General features: G+C 34.5%; 1 protein-coding gene across 1 annotated transcript in view; it reads left to right on the top strand.

Annotated features, from left to right (window-relative positions):
* The window catches only part of LOC140449359 (guanine nucleotide exchange factor for Rab-3A-like), a 72,760-nt gene that overhangs the window by 39,996 nt on the left and 4,842 nt on the right, over nucleotides 1–27,922 (top strand). Inside the window, exons 4-5 of the mRNA XM_072542502.1 lie at nucleotides 20,990–21,182; nucleotides 24,794–24,933. Of these exons, the coding sequence (XP_072398603.1) occupies nucleotides 20,990–21,182; nucleotides 24,794–24,933 (333 nt within the window). The remainder of the gene's footprint in view (nucleotides 1–20,989; nucleotides 21,183–24,793; nucleotides 24,934–27,922) is intronic.

Raw genomic sequence — 27,922 nt, 5'->3', positions numbered from 1 at the left:
ATTCTGTGAACTCTAATATTCCAAACAATAATACGTAAGTACGTGATAATACTCAAATGCGTTTCATTTATCATGTATACTTCTTTTTTTCATCCTAATCTAAAAAAAATGTCAGAAAATATTATTTATTGTATGAACTGCCGCCCTTTTGCAGGTACAGTCATAAAGCAGTTTCGGAAATACTTTTTAATTCAAAGCGGCTGGCGGCTTTCGGACTTCAGTTATTTGGGATTCCACACGTAGATACTTTACAAGAATTTAGGCAAGTCGTTGTAAAGTTTCTGTTATAATATTATTCCTACGGTTATGTTTATAGATGGGTTATTATGTCTTATGTTCAGTCTTAGTTGAGAATTCGATAAATTTAGACACGCTATTGATAAACGATTTTGTTTGTAAAATATAGTAGTGTACCCGTTTCTTTTGCACAGTAGGTACTGTATTTCGAAGTAACGTCGACTTTCAGGCTTTCAATATAGAAAAATAAAAGAGGCAAAAACTGAGGAGAAAAAAAAACTTAGTGGTGCACTGGAATTATTTTTGATGAAAAACGTACATGAAAATATAGAAGACTCGAATATAAATTTAGGACCTTCAACTTCAAGCGAAGTCCAAACCATAGAAAAAAGTACCAAACAATTGAATATTCCCGCGAATAGAGATGGAGGATTTGATCACAATAATAGCGATAGTGCGAGTGCTGATGCTGAAACGCCTAAACCTGAAACCACCAACCAAGACAGAAAAATTAATGTTCCAGTTAATCTGGATTGCAGTGTAGGAAGCTCCAGCATATACTTGGTTTCAGATGATCCCGGAAAATGGCCTGCAAATATCAATTTAAGTTAAGTTCAATTTGTTGTTGAAAATTTTCCTTAGCAATTTACAAAAATTAACTTCCCCAGAGATACAAATAATAGGAAATTTTCAGAAACTTATTATTATCGCACATTACCTAATAAGACCAAATTCATCGCCCGTGGTTACTTTACTCATTATCACTAAATAGTGTTTTTTGTGCACCTTGTAAACTGTTTTGTTGTGATGAAAGCAGCCGAGAATTACTTAGTGGAATTAATGGGGTAAGTGACTGGCAACATTTAGTTATTATTTTAAAAAGACATGAATCCGGTGCAGCTCATATCAAATAGTCTCAAAAACTGTTTGAACTATCTACAGCATTAAAAAATGGATTAACAGTTGACTCTGCTCATCAAAAATTATATGAAATGGATAAAAAACATTGGGACGCTGTTGTTGAAAGATTATTATCAATTGTAAAATTTTTATCTAAACAATGTTTGGCTTTTAGAGGATCATCCAATAAGTTATTTGAACCAAATAATGGAAATTATTTGCAGTTAGATGAAATGAAGTTTGACGCTGTATTCTCAGAGCATCTTCGTCGTGTGGAATCCAAGAGTACAAATATACCACATTATTTAGGATGGCAACATCAAAATGAACTGATTGTTTTATTGGCAAACTCTATTGAGAACGTTATTTTAAAACAAATTCAAGAATCTAAATGTTTTTCTATCATATTAGATTATACCCCAGATATAACGCACGTAGAACAAATAACAATTGTAGTAAGATGTGTTTCAACTTCAACACCAGTTCAGATATTTGAATACTTCTTGGGCTTTTCTCCTGTAACTGACGTAACTGGACAAGGTCTGCTTGAATTTATAGAAAATAAACTGAATGAATTAAATAAAAAAATATTAATAATTTGCGTGGACAGGGTTACGATCATGGAGCCAATATGCGTGGTAAACACATTAGATTGCAGAAGAAAACTCTCTGAGCGCTTACAGACATAAACAACTCAGCGACTGACATTAGTGCAACCGATTTATATGAAGAAATTAAAGCTATTCAACCATTTTTTTCCGCAGAAAAAAGTCTAGTGATATTCTTGAATATATTTACGAAAATAATCTTGTATCAACATTTGCCAACTTAACTATAATAGTACGTATATTCCTAATTCTACCTACCTATTACTATAGCCTGTAATCATGAGATTTTGATTTTGGAGAAAAAAAATCAAATCTGCGTTTTCTATAAAGCCTTTTTTCCCTCCTGCATGAACAATGATGGGTTATTTACGTGAAATTATTAAATATTTCGGTGAAAGAAATTTACGTTAAATAACATTATGCAAGAATACTATTTATTAAAAAAAATGTAACAAAATATGCAAAATTATGAACAACGGGTTAATGACACATATATTTATTTTATATCTAAAATTTAGCAAAGTGTTAAACATTATGGAGAATACCAATGCAGTTTACCGTGCCTTCTACTACAACGAACGGTTTTCTGTGAATTCCGTTAATCGTTTAAAGGTGTAAGTTGGTTGAATGTACTGTAGGGGTAAACCGCTCGCCTATTGATAAATAATTACTTGATTCCCTGGTCTAATAATATCGTGTACAATATTAGTATTTCTTAGGTTAACAAAATAATATTAATAATTAATTTATCTTTAGTTAATGTTGGTTTCGTTTCCGCTATTTTCAGTAATTCATATATTATAATCTCAAGTTCGAGTTAGTTTTACGTAGTGGTTGAGGCGTTTCGGAGGCTTCCTTTAATTGTATGACGTGTTCTTCTAATAATTTCAGTTCGTCTCGTTGTGTTGTTAGTGTTTAAATGGCTTTGTATCACCCGAAAAAGAGATTGACGAAAGGCTTGAGTTTCAGCCTACAGGAACTGCAATTAGAACTCGAAAGATTCACCACGGATAACGAATATGTAAGTTAAGTGCATTGATTGATTAAATTATTTGAATCACAGTGAGGGGCTTCCATTAATTTAATGGTAAAAATAGAAGAGTCTGGAAAAACCTCTGTACATTTTTTTTGTACTGAATTATTTTCTGGTCAAAGTTAATCTAATCTTTTATTTGCCGATGAAATTTATCATTTATCTCCTCCGAGAAAGCCACAAAATTTTAAAAGTGTGTTTTTAATTATCAAATGTCAACATAGTGGGAGGGGCTTGCATAATTATGTTATTAAATCTTATAAAAGCAAAAGAAGGTGTAAATAGTGTAAAAAACTTTTTTTATTATCATGAATGAACAACCTGTAATTCTTAACTATGCTAGTAAAGAAGGGTCAGATACTCACAATCCAAATTAAATATTTTATCGATGTAGAAGCCGATGCAACCACCGATTGCAATCTTGTTTTCTCAATTATTAATGATAATAAAATTTATACGAACGCAACTTTTTTTTCAAAATTTGTAAGCTAACGGCCACTAACTGATAAAAACGGCCACCCTATATATATTCCAAAGAAAAACAAATTCACGGTAGTGGCGAAGAGATATTTGCGAAACGCCACTATTACCGACTTTTTACATTACGACGAGAAAGTAATAATACCATACGTTTTGATTGTAAACATGTTCATTAAAAACTTTCGCCGTAGAGAACTCTAGCTACGCTCTTAATTAAAACTAAAATAATTAGCTATTTATCGTCGTTACGGTTAATTTCGTTTTAAAGAAGATTGCTAGCTTTCTTGTTAATCAGATATTGACTTGGAGGCGTGAAGAGCTCGAAGTGTTTGAAAAATTTTTGAAAATTCGAATGGTTTGTCTAAAATGTTCGGAGAGATTTCCGCGGTTAGTACAGTTAAGAGCTAAGATTAATACTATTATAAAAATTAATATTAAACTCACCAGTCTTCCGGGTTGAACCGCGTCGATATCCATTGGGCCGAGCTTTCGACATCCTCTCTGATGTCTTCTTCAGGGCTTCAGAGGTCTCAGTCTCCCGAGCCCCCAGACACTACTACAAGTAGTACTTGTAGTAGTGTCTGGTAGGTAATTTAAATTTAACAGGCGGTTTCAGTTGGCTATGTTTTTTGAGATACTACATAGACAAAACGAAACTACTTCTTCACATTCGGATATTTCTTGTTGGTGGTCGAGAGCATCTTGCAATTCATGTGTCTATTTATTCGGACGAGGGAGGTCCATAAAGGTTTAGAGAGTTGTGCGATTGTCAAGAACAATAAAGATAGAATTTATAGGGTTCGTGGAATAATTTGTTCGATATAGAAAAAGGAACAAGTTTGGACTGTTTAAAAAGGAATATGGGATATGAAGTGGTTCTTATTCGTTGTGTAAGATCTTCTTCTTCTTCCTATGTCGTCCCCATTAGCGGAAGTTGGCGACCACATTTCCAAAAGTTTCTCTGTCTTTTGCAACGTGGAATAATGCGTCTACAGTCCATGTGTCATGTTTGTCCAGTCTCGAATATTTCGCAGCCATGACTTCCTCTTTCCACCTATTCCCTTTTTGCCATCGACTCTACCCTGCATAATGACCTGCAGAAGACTATATTTATCATTCCTCAGTATGTGTCCAAGGTATGCAGTCTTGCGTACTTTTATTGTTCTCAACAATTTTTTGTTTCGACTCATCCTTCTCAGCACTTCCTCATTGGCGACCTTGGCAGTCCATGGAATTCTCAACATTCTCCAGTATATCCAAAGTTCAAAGGCTTCAAGCTTCTTAACTATTTGCGCTTTTAACGTCCATGTTTCTACCTCGTACAATAGTTGGGACCAGACGTAACATTCAACAAACCTCAGTTTTTGTCACATTGCATTGTCACAGAATTGCTTGAATTTTAAGAACGCTGCCCTTGCCATTTCTATTCGTACCCTGATCTCTTGGTCTGGATTTTGTCACTCTCTCTATTTGCTGTTCACCAAGGGTTAGTTGTTCATTATTTATTGGACTCCTTGATACTATCATAAATTTGAAAACCGTTGAAAACCGTCGGAGACAAGACGCATCCTTGCCTGGCCCCTCTCGCAATCGGTATATTATTTGTTTCTATATCTTTCACCTTTACTACTGCTCTCTGGTTCCAGTATATAGCCTTAATAAACTCAATGTCTTTTTTGTCTAAATTGATGTTTTTTAATTCATCTATTAACTTCATTTGTTGCACTCGATCAAAGGCTGTGTAAGATACCAGAGTGATATATCTGGCTTAGTTAGTTATCAATGCTAGTTCTTTTATTTAGGGCTGTTGCATGTTTTAGAATTTGGCACTGATCTCTTGTGATAATTTTGTCTTTTAGTCGATTACGTGTTTGGTTGAAATGGCATGTTGTGCAAGGCCAGACGAGAGTTTGGAAATCCTAATGTCGCTTTTGTGTGACGTTAATCGACCTTGAAGAGAGCGGCTGGACTGCCTAATGTAGCAGGAGTTGTACTCTGTGCAGGGTATATGATAGACAGCATTTGTTTTAAAGGGAACAATGAAGTTTTGGCAAATGCAAAACACCATCATTTGCACTCTTTACGTAGAGAAAAGACGGTTGTCATTTATATTATTGCTTCCTCGATTACACCTTTCGTCCTAATTTAAATGTTACTTGAGCATCGTTGTTTGATTCGAGTTTATATATCCTGTGCCTACGACATGTAGGGCTAGGGATGACGTATTTTCTTTTCTTACGATGGCATTTCTATGGTCTTCTTGTCTTATAGGTTTGTCCGATATACGATTTTTCGCAGTCCTCACAAGGGAACTTGTATACTCCTTTATTTTCACAAAATGTAAATGCACAATCTAGACCAGGTCCTTTGACAACCTTCCAACTTGCTAGTTCAGTGTAAAACAAGCACACTAAAGTTAATAGAAAAAAGCAGATTGAAGAATTAAGAGATTTGCTTGTCACAATTGTAATATGTATGAATGCAAATGGGCATTATATTCCCCCAATGATGATATTCCCGACAAAAAGTTTGAAAGTATATCTGATGGATAGAGCACCTTCTGGATTAATAAGAAGATGTGATCCTTTTGGGTGGATTGAATACTACTTATTTACGCCTTGGATTACGTATCATTTTATTTTCTATACTAAGGCATCCGCCATTGTATCCTGTCATTTTTTATTTTAGTCGAATACTATTCGTGTATAAGAAACTTGGATGTCATTAATAAGGCTCGAGTAAATAATATAATTGTAATATGCCTACCTCCACACTACTTAAATGTAGCCTTTATAGGACCTTTAAAGGCATATTATTGCCAACAAATTGAAAACTTTTTAAGAAATAATCCTGGAAGAATAATTTCCCCTTCCCAGATTGCAGATTTGTTTGGACAAAGCATATTCAAGGACAGCATCAATAGAAATTTCTTTGCATGATTTTCGAAAATGTGGCATTATGCCATTTGATAGAAATTTTTTTGTGACCAAGATTTTGCAATCCATAAGTTAGAAACTTACCTTGTTATTGACAGTAGTAACAATGAAAATAAATTCCCAAATAGTATTGAGAAATCAAAACAAATTATTCTACAAGACGTTTCTGTACCACCTGGTTGATATGAATTGACGACGAATACAACTGAACTACCACGGTTGATAAAATAACGAACTTTGTAAACCCAATCGACCTAAAGCATTTGCCTGTTTTACCTGGTTTATCAGGAATTCAACGGAAGAACTCTGGTGCAGCTGCATTAATTACTGGATCGCCTTATAAAAAAGCTCTTGAAGAAACACAATCGCCTAAAACTGCAAGTAGGATTAAGAAAGTGGTAAACTTTGAATCTAATGCATGCAGAGAATTGGAAAAAAAAAATTTACGCAACGAACTCAAGCAAAAAATTAAATCCAAAAATAAAAGAAAAAAACAAGTCGTTTCTTCGAATTCATCAGAGTCTCAGCAGGAAATACCATTTGTTGATTCTGAAGATGAAGATGTGGAGTGTATCTACTGCTTTGAATTTTTTCTTTCGACAAAGTTGAGCAACAACGGATACGCTACTGTATATCTATATACTATCAAGTGAAGGTTTCTCAATGCACTCCAATTTTTGGATGGAATACACTTAGCAAAAAGATCAGCAGCTTCAGGTCCCATCTCATACTTATCATTGTTCAAATGAAGAACAGGCGTTATAGAATAAGAAATAGGCCTGGTTATTATAACAATACCTAGAAAGGTATTTATATTGAAACGCAAGTTTGAAAAAAATTTATGATTTTGAAGTGTTTTATTAAGTTTGCGGTTTAGGTCAGCCTATTTTTCCTAATTGTAAGGTTAATCAAATCCTGAGAAATCCAACTATAAAATTTCCCACTAGCTGAAAGTACTTTGACTTGCACAGTTCACGACCACCCATTGAGAACTTTTATACACGAAAAGTTTATTTAAAGATGATAAAGATACATCAAAACGATTAATATTAACCAAAAAGGAAATTGTGAAAGATATCGCTTTGAAAAATCTGCTATGTTTACAAACACGCCTTAAATGTATAGGACAAACAACGGCAAAATGACTGATAAGTAGTTTTTTTCAGTTTTATGTTTATTTTGTGATAATTTTCGCTGCTTCGTAAGTATGTCACGGAAACTGATACTAGAAATCTTAGAGAAATAGTTCTGTATCAGTAGAAAAATGGTATTTTATTTACTTAGAGACTGTTTCTTTTGGGTTGCTACCAAGGTTTTATTTTCTTTTGGCTGTTGAAAAGTGCTAAGAATATGGTTTTTCTGAAAACCAAAATTATTCATCACCGAAAACCACACAAATCGTATCATTCCCGTTAGTGCAAATATTCTGCAGATGATGTATGATGCAGTGTTTGCTGTTTGTCCATTTTGGCCGTAATGTTACGTGATTGTTAATATTTTTAGTATAATATACATTAAGTATGCTCCAGAAAGTGCAAGTACAAGCCAAAAAAGCTAAAATCGGAAGAAGTACATTCCTAATTAAATTAAAAAATAATAATGACAAAAAACTGGTTATGCAAAATAAATATTAATTAAATAACGGCAAGGAGGAGAGAATATACATTATTCACGACATGACCTAACAAGAAATTCAAAAAAAGTTACGAAAAATTGCAGGGGAGGATAAACAAAAAGGGAAAGATGTCAAAGTAGGCTACAGGAAGATAACGATGGACGGAATAATTTGGAAATGGAACACCAACAAACAAGAACTAATAAAAATACAGCGGAAAAGGAAACAAAGGAAAGAGATATTGGAAACTAAAAGAAAATTCGTACTTGGAACTTCGAATGTGAGAAGCACTTTCGAAGAGGGAGCTCTAAAACAGCTGACAGAAGAAGTAAATAGACGTGAGTCGAAAAACATACAAGCCAAGATCATGAGTCTTTTTAAAGATCATGCGATATCAGAAGTTGTAAAAGCTTCAAGATTGAGTTGGTTGGGACATTTAGAAAGAAAGTAGAAAGAAGACCAAAAATGTTAATAAACACGGAGATGGGTGACAAAAGAAGAGTAGGTGGAACTAGAAAGAGATGATTAGATGAAGCAGAAAAGGACCTTAAAGGGAAAGGTGTTCAAGGAAATTGGAGAGGAAAAACTAAGGATCGTAAACAATGGAGATCAATTGTCAAGCTATGGGCCTAAAAGACCTGCGTTAGCACTATATATACATTAAGTAGTTAGTACCAAACCCAACATTGTCAGAATTTGTTTAATTTTTAAAACGAAACTCAATTTATCAACGGACGATCTTTTATCAGTACTTGAACATAAAATTTACATTAAATATTATAAGACGCTATTAATAGAGCGTTCACACTTATGAATAAAATCAAAATAGATATATAGATAACCATCATCTGTGGAAGATTTATATTGTTATGATTAGTAATTCACAACACAGATGATGAAATAAAAGTGTCCTTAAAAATATATGTATATGTAAAGAAATCAATTGAAAAATAACCATGCAAGATAAACTGAACAAATGGTATAAGCACTATAAATTGAAGTTTGAAGATAAGTTCGAAAACCAGTAAGAAGAGATCGATAATGATGATGAATGGTACGAAGTTATATATGTATATATTACTTACTTACTTACTCCTTGGCGTTACAACCCTTCGTGGGTTTTAGCCGACTCGACAACATGCCTCCACTGTTTTCTCTCTTGAGCAACCTCCATCCAATTCTCCACGCCCATAGTGCTTAGGTCTCCTGCTATATTATCTCGCCACCGGAGACGAGGGCGTCTGCGTGGTCTCCTTCCAGTTGGGACTTCCTTCCACACCAGTCTTACTGTCCGTTCGTCAGAATATCTTCTGAGGTGTCCTGCCCATTGAAGTTTTCTGGACTTTATTTCTTTTATGATGCTGGCGTCTGGGTAAAGTTCTTCGAGCTCTTTGTTAGTTCTTATCCTATATTGTCCTGATGCTTCATCCAGCACAGGGCCAAAGATCTTCCTTAGGATTTTTCTTTCCCAAACACATAGTCTCTCTTCGTTTGCCTTTGTTATCGTCCACGTTTCGCTTCCATACATCACAACGGGTCGTATGATTGTTTTATAGGCCTGTATCTTCGTACGTCTTGTTAGTTGTTTCGATTTTATAAGGTTTTGAAGGGCAAAAAGACATCTGTTGCCGGCCTGGATCCTGTTGTTTATTTCTTGTGATCCGTTATTGTCTTCAGTTATTGTTGTTCCAAGATACTTGAATTCTCTAACGCGCTCAAAGTTAAAGTCATCGATGGTGATGTTCTGACTGATTATGTCTCTGCTTTGGTTATTGCGGCACATATACATATATTTCGTCTTGTTTTCGTTGATTTGGAGCCCCATCTTCTCTGCTTCCTTCTCGAACCTCACGAAAGTCTCCCTCATCCTTAATTGTGTGTTTCCTATTATATCGATATCGTCTGCAAATGCCAGTAGTAAGTTTGGTCCTTCTCGATGAAATAATGTATTCGGTTTTTCGATTCTTGCCCTTCTGATTATGTGTTCCAGAGCTAAGTTGAAGAGTTTTGGTGAAAGTGCATCTCCCTGTTTTAGTCCATTGTTTATTTCAAATGTCTCCGAGTATTGTTATTCAACTCTCACCTTACATCGTAACCGTTCCATACACATCCGTATCAACCTGACTAGTTTTTTTTGAAAAGCCAAGTTCCTGCATCGCTGTCCATAGTCTGGCCCTGCATACTCTATCAAATGCTTGTTTTAAATCTATGAACATCTGATGAAGCTCACGATCAAACTCCCAGCATTTTTCCATTATCTGTTTTATTGTGAATATCTGGTCAATGGTAGAGCGGCCCGGTCTAAATCCGCAGTGATAATCTCCAACGATTCCTTCTGTGTATGTTTTGGTTCTTTCTAGCAGGATGTTTGCAAGGATTTTGTAGGTGGTGTTTAGGAGTGGTATTCCCCGGTAGTTAGTACATTGCTTTTTGTTTCCTTTTTTGTGTATTGGTACAATAACCCCTTCTTTCCATTCATCTAGCATTGTTTCTTCTCGCCAAATGTCTTGAATTAGCTTGGATATAGAACTGTACAATGCTTCTCCTCCATGTTTTAAGCACTCTGCGGGTATACCATCGCTACCTGGTGTCTTATTATTTTTAAGTTTTTTAATTGCGTGTATTACTTCTTCGTATGTCGGGTATTGGTCTTCTATTTCAGCTGTATGTACCTCTATGTTTGATTATTTCTTCTAGATTGGTCGTTCAATAGTTGATAAAAATATTCCTTCCAGGTTTTTACAATTTTCTTGTCATCAGTGATAAGCTGCCCGCTGTCGTTTTGAAGGAAGTTTCCTGTTCTTGCTTGGTACCCGGTCTTGATATCTGAAACTCCTTTGAAGAACTGTCTCGCTTGTTTGTTCTTTCTTTTTTCTTCTATATCTCTGATTATTTGTTTCTGATACTCCTTCTTCCTTTTCATTAGTTTTCTTGTCTCTGTTCTTCTTTGTCTATACATTTCATTGTTGTTGTGCGAGGGGTTTTGTAGCATGTTCTTTCTAGCCATATTTCTTGCTGTTATGGAGTTCAGGCATTCATCATCGAACCATTTTTTTGTTGTTTTCTTTCTGTATCCTAGTATTTCATCTGATACGCTTGTCAGAGCTAATTTGATATTTTTCCAAGCTGAGTCTATGTTGTTATATATAGTCTTGTGTCTGTGTTAGAGCGATTTTTATAGCCTTTTGAAATTTCTGTTCTGTCTCCTTATTACGTAGAACTTCGGTATTCCATAATTGTGTTGGTGTATTCTTGTGTGTTTTTTTTTGACGCTATTCTTGTCCTTCTCTTCGCTTTTACCAGTAAATGATCCGTGTCTTCATCAGCTTCTCTTAGGCTTCTTACGTCTAGGCAGTTACTACCCCTCCTGGCATCTACTAGAACATCATCGATCTGATTTCTTGTAACGCCGTCGTTGGAGATCCATGTATATATTACGAATAAATATTGTTTTGTAAGCCTTTTTCACTTTGGCACCTCGGGAACTTGCCTAAAACTCTTATGGTGCAGCCAGTGTGTTAACGTGGTAAATTTGTAGAGGAAATGTTGAAATAAGTAACTAAATAAGGCCAGACCTTTAAAATATTAAGAATAACAAAAAAAAATATTTAAGTAAGTACCAAATACTTTTCACAAAAAGGAAATAAAGATAATAAAGGAATATAAGAAATCAACTTTACACGTCGAAGAAGGAATAACAAAAAAAAGTGAGTTGCTAAATGTTGCCTTAGTCCTAGTACATAAAAGTCGCCTTGATTTCCGTCTGTTATTTCAGATCTTAGATGGAGCGGACATTTCAACCATAATTTTTGGCCCCCGCTTTTTCTTTTGAGTTCTCTCGATTTGTATTTAGTATAATCACCTATATTTTCTAGAAATACGTAAATATTCCCCCGCTTCAGTTAACGTTACTTATTAATTTGTCGTCTATATCATCAGCGTTCGTTCATTCCAAGAAAAATACACTCAAATAACGTATCATTACCGTGAAAAAAATGATTTAATGTATAGTATAAGAAACGATTTAACCTGTTGTTCGTGAAGCCGTGAATATGATGAATGGTTTCGATTTGACATGGAGCCCTGCACACTACAACTCGCATCCTTGACATGCATGCCTATTACCACATTCCTCTCACACACCTTCTCACAGAAACGTTCACGAAACACGCCGATTACACCGTTTTGGATCGGGTAATAATGGAATGAATTAATGGGATTCGTAGAAAGGTTAATTTAAAGATGGAGATCCGTCGATTATTCAAGTTCAGATCTTGAATCGGTGTAAGTACCGGAGAAAATGAGGAAATGGTTTTGGATGAATGCGCTTTAGGAATCTGGTAATGATTTTTCGTTGCTACAATGAGAGTGCATTCGATAACGTCGCTGAAATCTCATATTTTTATTTAGTCGGCACGTATTTCGGGGAGAATGCGCAAAAATTTATTTATTCGTAGTTAAATTGTTACCTAAATAAGATACTAAAAAATTACCTGGAGCAATTGAGTGCAATTGAATAATCGTATAAAATACTTGTCATTATTTTATTTTAAGAACGAACCTGGTATAATTGCGGATTTAATGTCATAATAATTTTTTTGTAGTCGGCGATTATCTGGTGGTGTTAAAACGAAATATACAAGACGTTTATTTTTATCGATCGAAGAGTCTTTGCAAACTATATTCATTCTTTGTTCTCCATTTCGTATCCTCTTTATTTGTTAAAGCTTTTGATATCTTCATCTATGATTAAATTAAAGAGCATAGGACTTATTGGAACCCCATGTCCTATTCCTTTGCCTGTATCTGAAAGTTTTGTAAGTTTTCCATCCCTTCTAACTTTTATTTTTTGTTTTGGTAGATGTTTTTGATAGTTTTTTTTTATTATATTTAAGTAAATTTCTCTGTTATACAAAAGATGAACTACATTTTAGTCTTACAATGTCGAAGGCAGAGAAAAGTAAAATAGACGCCTCAGAGATCAAATGTTTGCAAAGAGTAAGCGGCGAATACTCAGATAGCAAATAAAAGAAAAAAAAATAAACTGATCTTAACGTTCAAATAAAAAAAACTAAGTTATTAGAGGTATCTGCAAAGGTTAGACATCTAATGGGAGGAAGATATAAAAGAAGAAAGCGGTGACAAACGAAAGAGACACGAGATTCTACAATTTGGATAGTTTAAAGACAGAAAACATGGCAAAGGACCAAACATACTTACAATACGAAAGAATAGATCAGATTTATACATCATTATCATAATTGACTTGACAATCCGTTGTGGGCCTTGGCCTGCTCACAAGAAGTCGCCACTCCTGTCAATTACTATTATTTAAGGATTTGTAGTATTTCCTCGTTTCATTTTTATCGAATAAACTTTGTATCTCATTGAGAGTGTTCTGTTCATATTCACTCTTCTTACGTCGATGGATACCTCTCTTCTAAGACGTCTATAATCTTCTTTTTTTCTTCGTGTACAACCTGCGTCTATGGTTTTTTGATATGCTGCGTTCTTTCTATTTATGGCCATTTCGCACTCATAATCAAAACAATGATTTCTTTTTCTGACTTGGTTTTGCCCAATATTTCAACCGGTTTCTTTAACACAATATCTTGTATATTTGCCCATAGTTGGTTAATGCTTTCTTCTTCTTCTAAGTTTTCTGTCCATATTTAATCTTCAATTTGTTTTCTGTATATATCTTTTAGTTTATTAATGTCGTTTTTTCTCTCCTTTTCCCGATCCCCTTTTTTAAATTGGACATTCTCCCTTTAAATCGTGCTTTAACTAAATAGTGATCACATTTACGTTTGCTTCTCTAAAAGACCTAACATCTAATAAGTTAGAGCAGTGCCTTGCATCGATGATTATATGATCTATTTACTATTTGGTTAATCGTTTCATTATCAGGGGATTTCTAAGTTCCCTCATGTATATCTTTATGGGAAAATCGTGTCCCAGCTATTACCATGTTCTTAGACATCGCTAAGTTTATGATTCTGAGACCGTTATCATAAGAGTTTACGTGTAGGCTCTCTTTTCCGATGATGGGCGAAAATATATTCTCTCTTCTGACTTTGGCATTAAAGTCTCCTGTTATTTTGATGTCACTTTTTGGGCACTCATCGTACTCTCGGTCTAGTGCCTCATAGAACATGTCTTTTTCATCATCCTCTTTTTCTTCCGTTGGAGCATTACACTATGTCTGAACTTGCTGCTTACAATACCAAATTCGTGTCGGGTAGGATGTCCACTGTAGTAAATATTGCAGTATTTTTTTTTTCCAGGACGCCTGAGCTAGTCCACCTCATTTTCTGTAAAGCAATGATATTTGCTTTGTGTTTATTTATTTCAGATTTATACATAATTAGAATAATTATATGACCTACGCCCTCTAAGCGTTTTTGATTATAAAGGATATGCAGCATCAAAGGTAGAATGAATTAATGAGAATTCGGATTTAGATCAACGACTTATTTTGCACCAAAAATTTAATCAAAAAGATTTTCAGATAAACTCTACAAAAGTATTTTTAATTTTCATACAAAAAAGCGATGTTTACACAATCCTCTGATTTCTATTTCTGATTCTGTTTACGTAACTTTCGCTGGGTTGCGGTCATGTAAAGTCAAGATTAAGAACAACTTTGATAATACAGAATAATAAAATTTAGTAACATATGATGAGTGGCGATGCCAAATTTTATTATCATTGGCAAACTATACATAGTACGCAATAACAAGTATTATAATAAGCACGTTTTATGATGTGATAATATTTTTTAAACGGGATCTGAATTTGTGAATAAGGAGCCTTATGAAGTTTTGCTAATAGACATACTTTAGAAGTAGGAGGAACAACCATAAATATTATTGTTATAATATGTAAAAAAAACTTATACAGAAGTAAAAAACTTTGGTATAAAAACATTTAATCTAAAACTCGTTAAAAGTGCCGTCCAAAATTTATAGATGCATAACGTTTTCGATCTAGCTCAGATCATCCTCAGTGTCTTCTTTTGGTACTTGAAGCTAACACTAAAATTGCAGCGGAAACATCAATATATTTTACTTCCTGTCACCTCAGCCAGTTGGTCTGTGTCGTTTTAACTGATAAGAACCACGTGTTCAAGTCGAGCAAAGAAACATGTTGCTCTTTAAGTATTAAAATCTTCAACCATTGTCATCGACCTAGGGTCGCATTATAATTTAACTTTAAATAAAACCATATATTAATGTCTCCGCTGCAATTTTAGTGTTAGTTTCAAGTACCAAACGAAGACACTGAGGATGATCTAAGCTAGCTCGAAAACGTTATGCATCTATAAATGTTGGACGACACTTTTAACAAGTTTTAAATTAAATGTTTTTATACCAATACAAGTTTTTTACTTCTGTATAAGTTTTTTAACTATGGTATCCAGCCAACTAATGGGATTTTCCCTTTCATTTTCATAATAATATGTGTTATAACAATATATTGTTATAATAATAAAAAGAGAATTAGTGAAAAGTAAAAAGAGACGTGGGATCGAAGATATGCAGAGGTCTATAGGTATATGGGTGGAATAAGAGTTGGGCAAGCGTGGAAGGTGATAAATTCTCTCCGGAGGGAAGGAAAGGAAAAATCTAACTTAGAGTTAATAGATCTGAAACAGTAGAAACACCATTATGAGGTCTTACTGACAGAGGATAGATGTAAATTCCAAGAGATCGAAATGGAAGAAATATCCGAACATACACAAATAATTGAGATAACACCCGGAGAGTTAAGCGATGCCCTCAAAAGATCGAAAAACGGTAAAGCAGCAGGACCTGGAGACATTCCAATTGAGTTGGTAAAGTTTGGACCAAAAATATTACATGAGATGTCGGTTCAACTATTTAACACATGCTTAAAATGACAAAATATTCCTGATGATTGGAATGTTGGATACATCAGCTCAGTGGGGAAGTTGTACCAAAGAATATAAGCGTCTATATTCTTTGGTTGTACGGTCGAATAATAAAAGAAAGAATAGAATCAGAAGACATAGAAGAACAAAATGGATTTCATGCAGGAAGATCTTGCACTGAGGGTTTATTCGTTCTGCATCAGGTAATCGAAAAACGGAAGGGAAGGAATCTATCTATCCACCTATTGTTTGTGAATTTAGAGAAGGCATACTATACGGTACCTTTGAAAAAACTGTTTCAAACATAGACGAAAGTAGATCTCAGTAGAGAGCATGTGCATGCTATCGCAAATATATACAAAAATGCTAGAAGTGTCGTTAAAGAAGGAAACTTTATATCTGAATCATTTCCAATAACAAAGGGGCTTACACAAGAATGTTGTCTATTTCCGACCTTATTTAAAGTATATAATCAATCATCGCTAGAGCAGTGGAGGAAAAAAGTATCCGGAATGGGAATAGATATAGGCGGTGGTAAATGTCTAACAACTTTATTTTTCGCGGATGATCAGGTAGTCGTAGCGAATGATGAGGAAGACATGGACTACATGTTTAGAAAACTAAAGAAAGAATATGAAAAATGGGGCCTCAATATGAATATGTTAAAGACAGAGTATCTTAAAATGGGAGATGATGAAAAAGATCCAGAGTTAGACATTAGAAACACAAAAACATGCAATGAATATAAATATCTCGGATCTATAATATTTAAAGAAAGCACTACCAAAGGAGACATCGCAAACAGAACGCAGCAGGGAAAAAAAACGGTAAACATTCTAAACTCTCTACTATGGTCTAAAGATATTAGACAAGAAACGAAATTGACAATCTATCGAACCTTGCTAGAGCTTATGACTTATGGGGCAGAAGTTTGGCAGATCACGAAAAAAGATAGAAAAAGAATAGAAGTAGTAGAAATGGATTTTCTAAGGAGAGCGTGTGGTGTATCCAAAAAAGTCACGTGAAGCGAATGAATGAAGATAGATGGCCAAAGAAAGCTTTAAATTACATACCATAACAAAGAAGAAGAATCAGTTGCCTGGGAAGAAAATGTACGGCACGTAATGAGAGATAGGGCCATCAAAGAAGATGAATGGATAGACAGAAAACGATGGTGCCATTATTAGTGTTTGTTATTCTTTATTTTTTGCCAAAAATGCCTTTGACTGTTCTGCCGTCCTAACATGAAAAGTCCTATCTGCAAAATTTGGTAAAATGACTTTATTGGCTCACGGCATTCGTAAACATATTATCTATGTATGTACAAAATGAAATTGTCCTATAAGCGTCTTAAGTACCTTATTATATACCTAAATGGTTTGTCCTAACTGACTAAAAAGCCATGTTTACTAATATAAATTGTCCTATCTCACATATACTAAGAAAAATTGTCCGTTTTGACTTTAAAAATGCAGTTAGGACTATTTAAGCTAGTATTTTATACTCAGCGGCATCATTTAGGACAATTTTTGCCTAGTATGATATAAGCATGTGTGTAACATAACTTCAAATAATTAATTAAAAAGGGGATTTTAAGGAAAGGGGAAACAAAAATTTTTTATTGTCAGACATTGGGAATACTCTCATGCTTTTTGGTATTTTAAGTAAATATATTGTGAGAAATGGATGAAGGGTAAGTTTAATAATGTTACCTTAGATATAAGCAATAACTGATCGTAATTATTGTTTGTAGTAGTAGCAAAAGATATAGACGCACATGCGTCTATATTTTCTGGTTGTAGCAATGCAGCATGTAGTAGCCAGAACAGCGATAGGTGTAAACGTATGGTATTTAGCCAAAAGCGAGAATGATCCAGATTATGCACCTGGGACGTCCAATAAATTCGACAATAATATAAATGGAAATGAGTCGGATTCTAGTTTCGAATCTAACTATTATCATTTATGTTACATATATTAGGATGTAAATTGTGTACTAAGTTTTAAAACTTCTTCTTCTTTTTATATAGACATGACTCTGTCTGTTTTTCAATGTACCTCCAGTAAGTTGCCGTTTCATTGTTTTCGTGGTCTTCCTACTGATCTCATCGATTTCGTGGTCTTCCAACTGATTGTCTTCTTATTGGGGAACCGTCTCTTGCCGTATTTACTACTCTATTTGTTGTCATTCGGCTTGTATGATCGTTCCATTCTACTCTTCTATTTCTTACACAGTTCTTACTTTGTCTGATGTACCTCACCTTGCATATACATTGTATCTCTGTACTCTGTATCTTATCTTAGCTCTATCACATAGTGTTTTGCCATCAATGTTTCTAAGTGTTTTCATCTCTTCTGTTTCTAACATCCTCTTTGTCCTCTCTGTGTCATGTCTTGTTTCTGCTGCGTATGCCATTATTGGTCTGATGACTGTTTTGTAAATTTTGTCGTTCATTTCTTTTCCGATATTTTTATTTCTTCATATTGTTTCATTCAGGCAGCATGCGGCACTGTTTGCTCGATTCACTTGAACTTCCTTTTCAGTTTCGAGCTTTCCGTAGCTAGATAATGTGATGCCTAGATATTTAAACTCCATCACTTCTCCTATTATCTTACCTTCCAGCTCCAATTTACATCTTAGTAAATTTGCTGTTGTAAGCATGCATTTTGTCTTTTTTGGGTAAATTAACATTTTTCTGGCGATTATATTAAATTGGTGCAGCTTAAGTTGTAAATCATCTTCACTTTGAGAGATCAGTATTGCGTCGTCTACATAGTAGATTATTTTAAGTTGTTTTTCTACCATTTGGTATCCTTTTTTAGTTATTTCATCCATAATCAGGTTAAATAATAAAGGACTCATAGAATATCCCTGCCTTATCCCATTGCCAGTTACAATAGGGTCCGTTAGTTCTTCTACTTTTATTGTGTTTTTTTGGTAGATATTTTTGATCGTTTTGATTATTCCTGGAGGTATCTCTCTTGCGTACAGTAAGTGGATAACGTCTTTTAGTTTAACCCAGTCAAATGCCTTCTTAAGGTTCACGAAACATAGATATGCCGGTTTGTTGTACTCTAATGATTTCTCTTGCATTTGCCTCATTATAAATATAGCGTCGATGCATAATCTTCCCGACCTAAATCCTTGTGGTTCTTCTGGCTGTGTTATAATTTCATTCAGTTTATTTGTTATTACTTTGGTTGTTAATTTTAGTGTTGTGTTTCATAAATTAATTCCCATTCCCTTGATCTCCATTCTTGAGGAATACTATTTTTTGTTCTATTATTTTATAAAACTTAGTATAATAAAATTAAAAGTGTTCAGTTAATTTGAATTTTAGTTTTATTTAGGACAATTTTAGTAAAAGTAATACAAAAAAACGTACTTCAGATACACTAAGCTAAATTGTCCTAAGTGGCAATTTAATCAAAAATCGACTAATCTGGAAAGAATAAAACAAAATTCTGACAAGCAATTAAATTCTATTCTCTGACATAATATATAAAATAAAACATAAAGACTTCTTTAAATTACCAAGCGTTATACAATGAAAAGAAACAAAAACTTGATTTTCTCAAAACCTAAATTTTGCAGATAGGACCTTTCATGTTAGGACGGCAGTGTTGTTGAAAGGGCACGAATTGTTGCGCTTGTGGAAGACGGTCATACTCAACGGCAAGTCGCAAGAAAAGTTGGCGTAAGCCTTTCTACGGTTCAACAAGTGCTTCAACGCTTTCAGGGGATGGGTTTACTAACCAGACGACCTGGCTCTGGGCGAAGAAAAACGACCACGGCACGAGATGACAGTTTCCTTGTGTTTCAGGCTTTACGAAATCGGAGCTCAACTGCGGTTATGCATCGAAATTGTCTACAGGAAGTACAAAATCGCAATGTTAGCGTTGCAACAGTCAGGAGAAGACTTCGTTCTTCTGGACTATCTTCTCGCGTAATGGGTACAGGACCGCCACTTCGCCGAGCGCATCAAGTTGCACCACTAGCTTTTGCTCGATAATACGCGCATTGATAAATTATCGATTGGAGCAAAGTGTTATTCTCAGATGAATTCCGTTTCTGCCTAACTGGATTCGATATACGTGTAAGAGTTTGGAGGAGAACCAGTGAACGATTTTCACAAGCTTGCATTGCTCCAAGAATGCCATTTGGTGGAGGCTAGGTCATGGCTTGGGGAGGTGTATCTTTAGACTTCCGCACAGAATTACCCTTTATCGAAAATGGGTCCTTACATGCACGAAGATACGTTACGGAGATTCTGGAAGAACATGTTGTGTTTTTATGCAGGACAACGCGCGACCACACGTTGCCAGGATCAGTATGAAATACTTAAACGAGGTTTGAATTACGAGGTTACCCTGGCCAGCTAGGTCTCCGCACTTGAAACCCATCGAACATCTCTGGGACAATTTGAAAAAACGTATTCAAACCCATACACCTCCTAACAACGCACAGGAGATTAAGGATATGTTAGCGAGAGAGTGGAATAACAAACCACAACATGTAATTCGGAGAAAAATTGAGAGTATGCCCTGTCGTCTGCAAGAGGTTATTGGAGCAAGGGGAGGAAATACACGATATTAGTCATTGCAATTTCACTGATGTTTCACCACGTTCTGTATTATCCATTTTTTTTTCGTATGTCTGTTTTATCAACAATTTGGTTTTTTTTCTACTTTTTCAATAAAAACAATAAAAAACGGTTTTTTTTTTTCGTTCAAAACAAACATTGATGACAAATAAAAAATACATTAGCCTAAAAAGAGGTTATTACTGCACCAGAGGCAAAAATATTTAAGAAACTTGAAATTTTCAAGGTGACCTGGATTTTATGATCGCGAGTGTATATATATATTCGGAAAGATTTCCGCGGTTAGTACAATTAAACCTAGAGCTAAGATTAATGCTATTATAAAAATTATTATTAAACTCACCAGTCTTCCGGGTTGAACCGCCTTGATATCCATTGCGCCCAGCTTTCGACATCCTCTCTGATGTCTTGTTCAGGGCTTCCGAGAGCTCAGTCTCCCGAGCCCCCAGACACTACTACACCGTTTACTATTCACTTCACTACTACTACAGTAGTACTACAGTACTACATTTCACTACAGGTAATCTCGTCAGGTATTAATGACGCACGGGTAAAAAACCATGGACTCAACTGTACATGGTTTGTTTGGTGATCACAGATCACAGAACAATATATTTTATAATAGATATAGAAATCGACCAATGATAATATATTGCTGAACAGTGTTTTATTTTTGTTGCAGGAAGCACACACGATGGTTCGAGAAGCAAACGAAAAACAAGCAGCTGCAGAGAAGGCGTTAAGGGAAAGTCAGATGAAGGTCGACGTTCTGACTGCCGAAGTAGCTGCCTTAAAAACTCTAGTCCTCACGTCGACTCCAAGCTCTCCGAATCCACACTTACATCCCCAAATAGGCAATGGCAAAGACGAACCAGGTGAGTTAAAATATAATCTAATATTTCTCTGAGACGTGTTTTAAATTGGAATTTGTTTCTACAAGAAAGACTATTCAGTTAGGCCAGTAACAGCTGAAAAATTCTTATGAAAAAAAAATCTTCGTGAAATGCCGTATATGAAGAAGACAATTGAAGAGGTGGATTCCAAAAGGGCTTAAGTAATTTTTTTTACATTTTGTTGAGTGTTTGCGCATGCGCGATTTCAGCTGTCGGCATCTATTTGATGTGAGTTTTTGACATGGAACAAAACCAGCCTCTTCGAAAACTAAGAGTTCGTGAGGTATTTTATTCTCGACAAATTTGGGTTTATAACCTTACTTTTGTATTGATGGAAGATACATAAGAGTCTACTAAAACCAAAGAATATAGACCTAATACTTTTGTGCACACATGGACTGAAAACCAGATTGGGCGAGGCTTCAATGAAGTAGTTTCAGCTCTGTATAACTTTTTGGGGATTTTGGAAGACAATTTTAAAACTGTTCAAGCGAAATCATTGACACTTCAACTGTTTTTTGATGCTTGCAGTGGACAAAATAAAAATCAAAATGGTTTGGGTTTACTCCTTAGTTATGTGCTGACTTCCAGAGCGTTTAGTGATATTCAGCATTGCTTTCCAATCAGGGGAGATAGCTATATGCCTCCTGATAGAGTATTTGGACGTTTTGAAAAAATATTTAGAAGAAAAGAAACAATAGTAGAACCAGATGAGTACTACAAAGTGTTTGCATCTTCAGCTAGAATTAAAGTTTTAGGAAAAGACTGGGAACTTTTTGATGTCATGGATGCTGCAAAACAAGTTTTATTGAAGAAGCTTCCTTTTTTGATGCGTGACCAACGAGTTTTTTCATTTTCAAATAAAAGTAAAGACACTGAAGCTAAAAATACCTACGGTGGTGATTCTAGTACTTTTAAAGTTATAAAAAAAGGATACATTTTGCTGGGAGTGTACAGTACAGTGAAGTCTATGCCATTAGTGAATCATGTAGGTGGAAAGAAAAAAAAGATGTGGACAACCTTCTCAAATTTATTTCATTATCTGTAAGTTCAAAAGACTTTTATAATACTGCACTTACCAATGTGCAAAATGGTTCCAACGATAATAATACTGAAGTGTACTATAAACTAGAGCCTTTTCTTAAAGATTTTTCAACTTTACTTTTCAAATTTTGACCAAAATGTGAATAATTGATTTTGATGAATAAAAATTAATTTTTAATTATGTACTTAGATAGTTATTAAACCTTTGCTGACATCTTAAAGACAAGCTCTGATTATCAATAAACTTTCAAATGAATAATAATATGAAGTTGTCTCCTACATGAATTTTCCAAAAGTGCTTAACTCACTGACTTAAGGTCGTTTTGAAAAAAAAAACAAATGTTTAACATGGCAGAAAGCCATGATTTTGTATTCAAATCTTACTTTCAATTGTCTTGAAACAAGAATTTGAACCTGCAAATTACATGACTGATTCTATTCCAAAGCAACATTTAATTATATTCTTAAACATAGAAAAAATTCGTTCCTGAAAAATTTACTTTTTTGAATTAAGACCTTTTGGAATCCATCTCTTCAATTGCAGATATACAAAGAAAAAACTCTAACAAAGATAATAATTATACAACAAACAATAATTTCATCTATGAGCTATCCTGAGTACCTTTTAAATTGCCCTTGTATTCTTCGTTTTAAACTGTCTCTTATATTTCACAAACATTATTTTAAACTTAGCAACTTGCGATATATAAATAAACTGCGTTAAGCGTTTGTGTCACGCCTAATCAATATTCAAAACAACCCCTAAACTAGAGCAAACATGCAAACTTTTCCCTAGAAATTTTGACGGTTCGTTCCGTGAACTAGATAAATCGCTCGTTTGTGGAATTGTCGTCATCAAGTCGATAATGTCCATCCTTCCTATATGATTATTTGGTTCATTTATTATTTATGTATAAAGCGGAATCGTTTTGAAATTAAAAGAAAAAATGTGGAGGAGTATTTATCACCGCGATATACTTTTAGTGGATTTTAATCTACTTTTCGGACCAAGATTTTTTTCGTTTATATATAGTGAAACTTCTCCATAACGGACACCAACAGGGAATAATTGTCCGTTGTGTAGAGTTGTCCATTGTGTAGAGTTATCGCTTGATCAATTAAAATAAAGAGGTTCCGATTTGCTTGATCTTTAATTATACATTTTCGTACATACAGCCACTCTTTGCAAATATCCAAAATTCCACCCTTTTCAAATATCCATGTCTTATCTAAGTATACGAATGTTGCATTTTCAGATTTAAGTCTAGTATATTCTCTCAAAAATTTAATTCTTTTGTGAACCACACTACTCTTTTCGCATAAAAGTAACGTATTATTTTCTTTTTTAAATTAAATTCTAAATCTCTCAAGACTTTCCAAAGGCTACTCCTCTTAATTTCAGAAACTTGTCTTTCTCTTATTATCTAAGTATCTAAACTGACACAACTTCGATACAAAATATTACAAATTTCAATTTTTCTCCATCAGGTAAGTCAATGCTCCTAGAATGTTTACCAGTTGTTTTCTTGTCTTCGTGATAGTCACAGTAAGATCTTCAGAATCTTTGACATTCTTCATTACAGTTTTTAGCTTTTTTTCACTTATCACTTATCACTTATCATGTGGCGAATGCGCCACAAACGCGTTGATTTATACATAATAACTTTAAAGGTCAACCATTGTCTCTTTCCATGGTAAAGTATTTATACACATTTGCAATTAATTCATCAATATCCAACTTACGTCTAGGCATGATGGTCACTTAAAACTACACGTTTGAATTACAATAAAATGAGTTTAGATCAATATGACAGAAACTTTCTAACTGTTGTGCTTGAGAGGTAAAATATAATATCACCGCTTACAAAGATCCTAAACACATTAAAAAATATATCCTAATGATCATTAGGAATGCCATCCATTAAAATGTTACATTTTTATGCCTTATCGGGCATTTCTTGGGAGGGTAAGTATAGCTTAAGTTCAAGTTTGTGGGGTCCGCACCCTTGTCCCCCGGCCGGCATCTTGGAAAAAAGAGTGCAAAGCGTCTTAACTATTAGGGTGTTTCCAAGTGGTATCATAAGCTTCCTTGATGTCAAAAAATATTGCGACGCATTTTTGATTTGCAGGAAAACCTTCAAGTACGTAATTTTCTAATACTACAATATTGTTCATAGTTGACCGATTTCTACGGAAACTACTTTGACTTAAAATTATTAAGTTTCAATTGTCAAGAGTCCATAAAAGCCTTTAATTTACAATTTTTTCCAGTAATTTACCATAGCACATGTCAAAGATATTGGTCTATATGAATTTGGATTACTTTTTGGATTGTTTGGTTTTAAAATTGGTATAATAATAATCTATAACTTTTATTTGAACCATTTTTCTTTAAGTAAGTATAAGAAACGTTTTATAGACAAAAAATTATTTTTCCACAAGACTTATACGATGAAATCGATGATTTTTTCATATATTGACTGGGATAGTACGTCATTGAAACAACTCCAAAATATTGACGATAACCGATTTTATTTCCTTCGTTTCAGGTGTAGTTTTATTCAAAAAGCATCGTAGATCCCCATCACACTTCAATCTTAAATACGGCAGAGAAAATTCTCCTCCGGATTCTCCGGTCAAGGAAGTGGTTCATATTACTTCGGAAATTGAAAGTAAAGACGGTTTGGAGGTAAGAAACTTCTTTTTTTTTCAATTTTACAGCACTGGAATTTTTTGATATGATATTTAAAATTAACTGAGCCAATTTTACTATAAAAAATTGCAAATATGCAATGATTTTCGTATGTATCAAGTAATTAGATGATTTAGTACGATATATAACGACTTTAAAGCTATAAAAATGTTTTGTATACGAGATTAATAGATCAAAAGACGAAAATATAAAAGTACAGAAGGTAAATTGAGAAGTTAAAACTGAATTGTGAGTATAACTAAAACCTTATAATTTTCAATCTGTCCAGATGCTTGCTTTTGCAAATAAATATATTTGTACATTGAACAACATTTCCATAAATCGTGAATAACGATAATATCATTAACAAACAAATTATATACGTACAAATTCCGGGAACTGTAACTGAGAGAATCGTCTATTTCGTTCGAATCGTCACATTTTTTTGTATCGATTTAAAAAATATGTAAATGGAATTCTCAATGTCACGTCGAATAATGCAAGTGATTTAATAACTAAATAATTCAGTACCGCGTTATTATGGAGCTATACTTCTTTGTTCTCGATAGAGATAACTTATTTTCCAAGTAATCACGTACATAGTACGTCACGTTTTTAGTTATCCTCTCTCGCCCTGTAGATTGGACGTATTTTTGCATTTCTTAGTCAATAAGTGCATCTTATTGCATAGCAGGCTGAGACTATCGATATGAAGGGATCATTTAAGGTTGCTGTTCATAAAAATACCAAGAAATTTTACACATACAACGATACTGATCTGTTTGTTATTAAGAAGCAAGGGTTGAAGGGCTCCTTTATAGGATAATGCTACTGTCTTATCCGCGTTAAAAGAGAGTAAATTAGAGTCGAACCAGATTTTTAGTAGATCAGAAGTAGAGATTCTCCAGGTGATACTGAAAAAGAAAACATTGCATCACTGGTACATTTATTAGATAAAAAGCCGAACTGATTTTGTAATAACGTATGGTCCTAAAGTTTTGGGAAAAATTTCAAAAGCATATAACTCTGACCATAATAATCTTGTATTTTTATTAAATTATTCAACAATTTAACTTAACTATCCTTATTATATTTCAAAATTCAAATGACAGACAAGGGACCATTATTTTCGATTTGCCTAATAATTCCTCTGACACTTTGCATCATCCTTTGGACGACCTCGGCGTCAATTTCTCTAATTTTTGTATATATGCGGCGTCTTAACTGTTCCTGATTTTGTGCTTCCCATCCGTTCTTATAGACTTTCCGACTTAATATTTCCCAGAACTCTTCAATTGGACAAGCCTGAGGTAGGTTGGGGGGATTGTCTGCTTTCGATACAAAGGTAATGTTGTTAGTTTCGTACCAGTCCCTTGTGATCCTCGCGTAATGACATGAAGCAAGATCTGGCCAAAAGACTATTTGATCATTTGCATGATGTGTGTTCACAAACTGAAGCAATTTAGAGAGACATCTTTGAATATAAATATTTGCGTTTAAGGCTTCGCCTCGAACAACACCAATGTAGGGCTGTGAGATAAAGCCAGCCTCAGAAATTGCACACCATACCAAAATTTTGTCCTCAAACTTTTTCTTACTTTTGAATTTTATTTCATCAGGTACATTTTCGTAATCGTTCGTGTAAAACCCATCGTTACCCTACATCTCAGAGTTGGACAAAGTAAAATATTTTTCATCGTCCATCACGATCAACTTGTTGACGAAATGCACTCGCCTTAACGCGCGGCATCATCTCGGAATTCTCTCTAATTGATCCTCTGTGTATTTTGGAGCTTTCCTTCTTTTCCGGTAGATAATATTGTTACTCGATAGGGTCCTGTATACTGTAGTCTTTCCAACATGAAATCTTCTGGCCAGTTTTCGCTGTGAGACCCTAATTTTGTTCTTAGCTGCTTCAATCAGTCTTGCCTCTCTTATATGGTTCAAAATCCGCGGTCGGCCACTTTTACGCAAGTTAACACATGGTATCCCTTCTTTAAATTCTCTGATTGTGCGATAAATTGTCGATTTGCTTATGTTTTGATCTCGATAAATATTAACAATATCTCGTTTCGACATTCGCCCAACCATATTATAAACCCCTCCGAATATCAATTTTATAAGACATTTTGCAGAGCACAAACCAAAATATTCTGCTTTGTTTATTAAATGTCAATAACTGATGACATTTCAATTCCATGGCCTTCTTTGTTAAATGCATTTTGCTTCTCATTCAGACCAGGTGAAATTTTTCCCAAAACTTTAGGACCATACGTTAAAATGTTTTTTTAAAGAGAAAGGTGAAAGTCGAGCCAACGGATAGCACTTTTGGCGGAGTTGTTACAAATTCTAACTAAACTTCATATATTTGATTTGAGCGCAAGTAAAGGGAGAAGTGGTACAACATAAACACAATCACAAATCTGGACTACTACAATTGATACGTCTATAATATTGGTTGAACCACCAATACAATGTCTTGCGTTCCAAATTCTAATTTATTATAGAAAAGTCAGTTATAGAAAAGGCAATTAAGATTTGATTTGACGTATAGTGCCTCCACTATTCGCTTATATGTACTTCGTCTTACCAAGACTCATCAGAGCGACTGGTGCAGAAGCCCTGAACGTGAAATCAAATATTTCCCGCCATAGGATAGGAAATAATAATAAAATAACTTCATACAGGCGCAGGCGAAGAGTTCTTTACGCAAGCACTTGAAAAATGTACAGAAGGGATCAAGATAAATGGTGAAAATATAAATAACATCCGTTATGCTGACGATACAGTCATTACCGCTGAAAGTGAGACAGACCTGCAGACGTTACTAAACACAATTTGTGATACTGGGGAACAGTTTGGTTTAACAATAAACATAAAGAAAACAAAAACCATGCTTATCAGTAAGAGGGGCAAAGTCATTACAAGGATCCAGATAAAAAATGAAGATATTGAGCAAGTGGACAAAATGAAATACTTAGGGGTC

This window comes from Diabrotica undecimpunctata, chromosome 9 (genome assembly GCF_040954645.1).
Source record: "Diabrotica undecimpunctata isolate CICGRU chromosome 9, icDiaUnde3, whole genome shotgun sequence".
Classification (NCBI taxonomy): Eukaryota; Metazoa; Arthropoda; class Insecta; order Coleoptera; family Chrysomelidae; genus Diabrotica; species Diabrotica undecimpunctata.
Note: the sequence above shows the minus strand (reverse complement) of the source record. Positions and strands in the feature narration are given on the sequence as shown.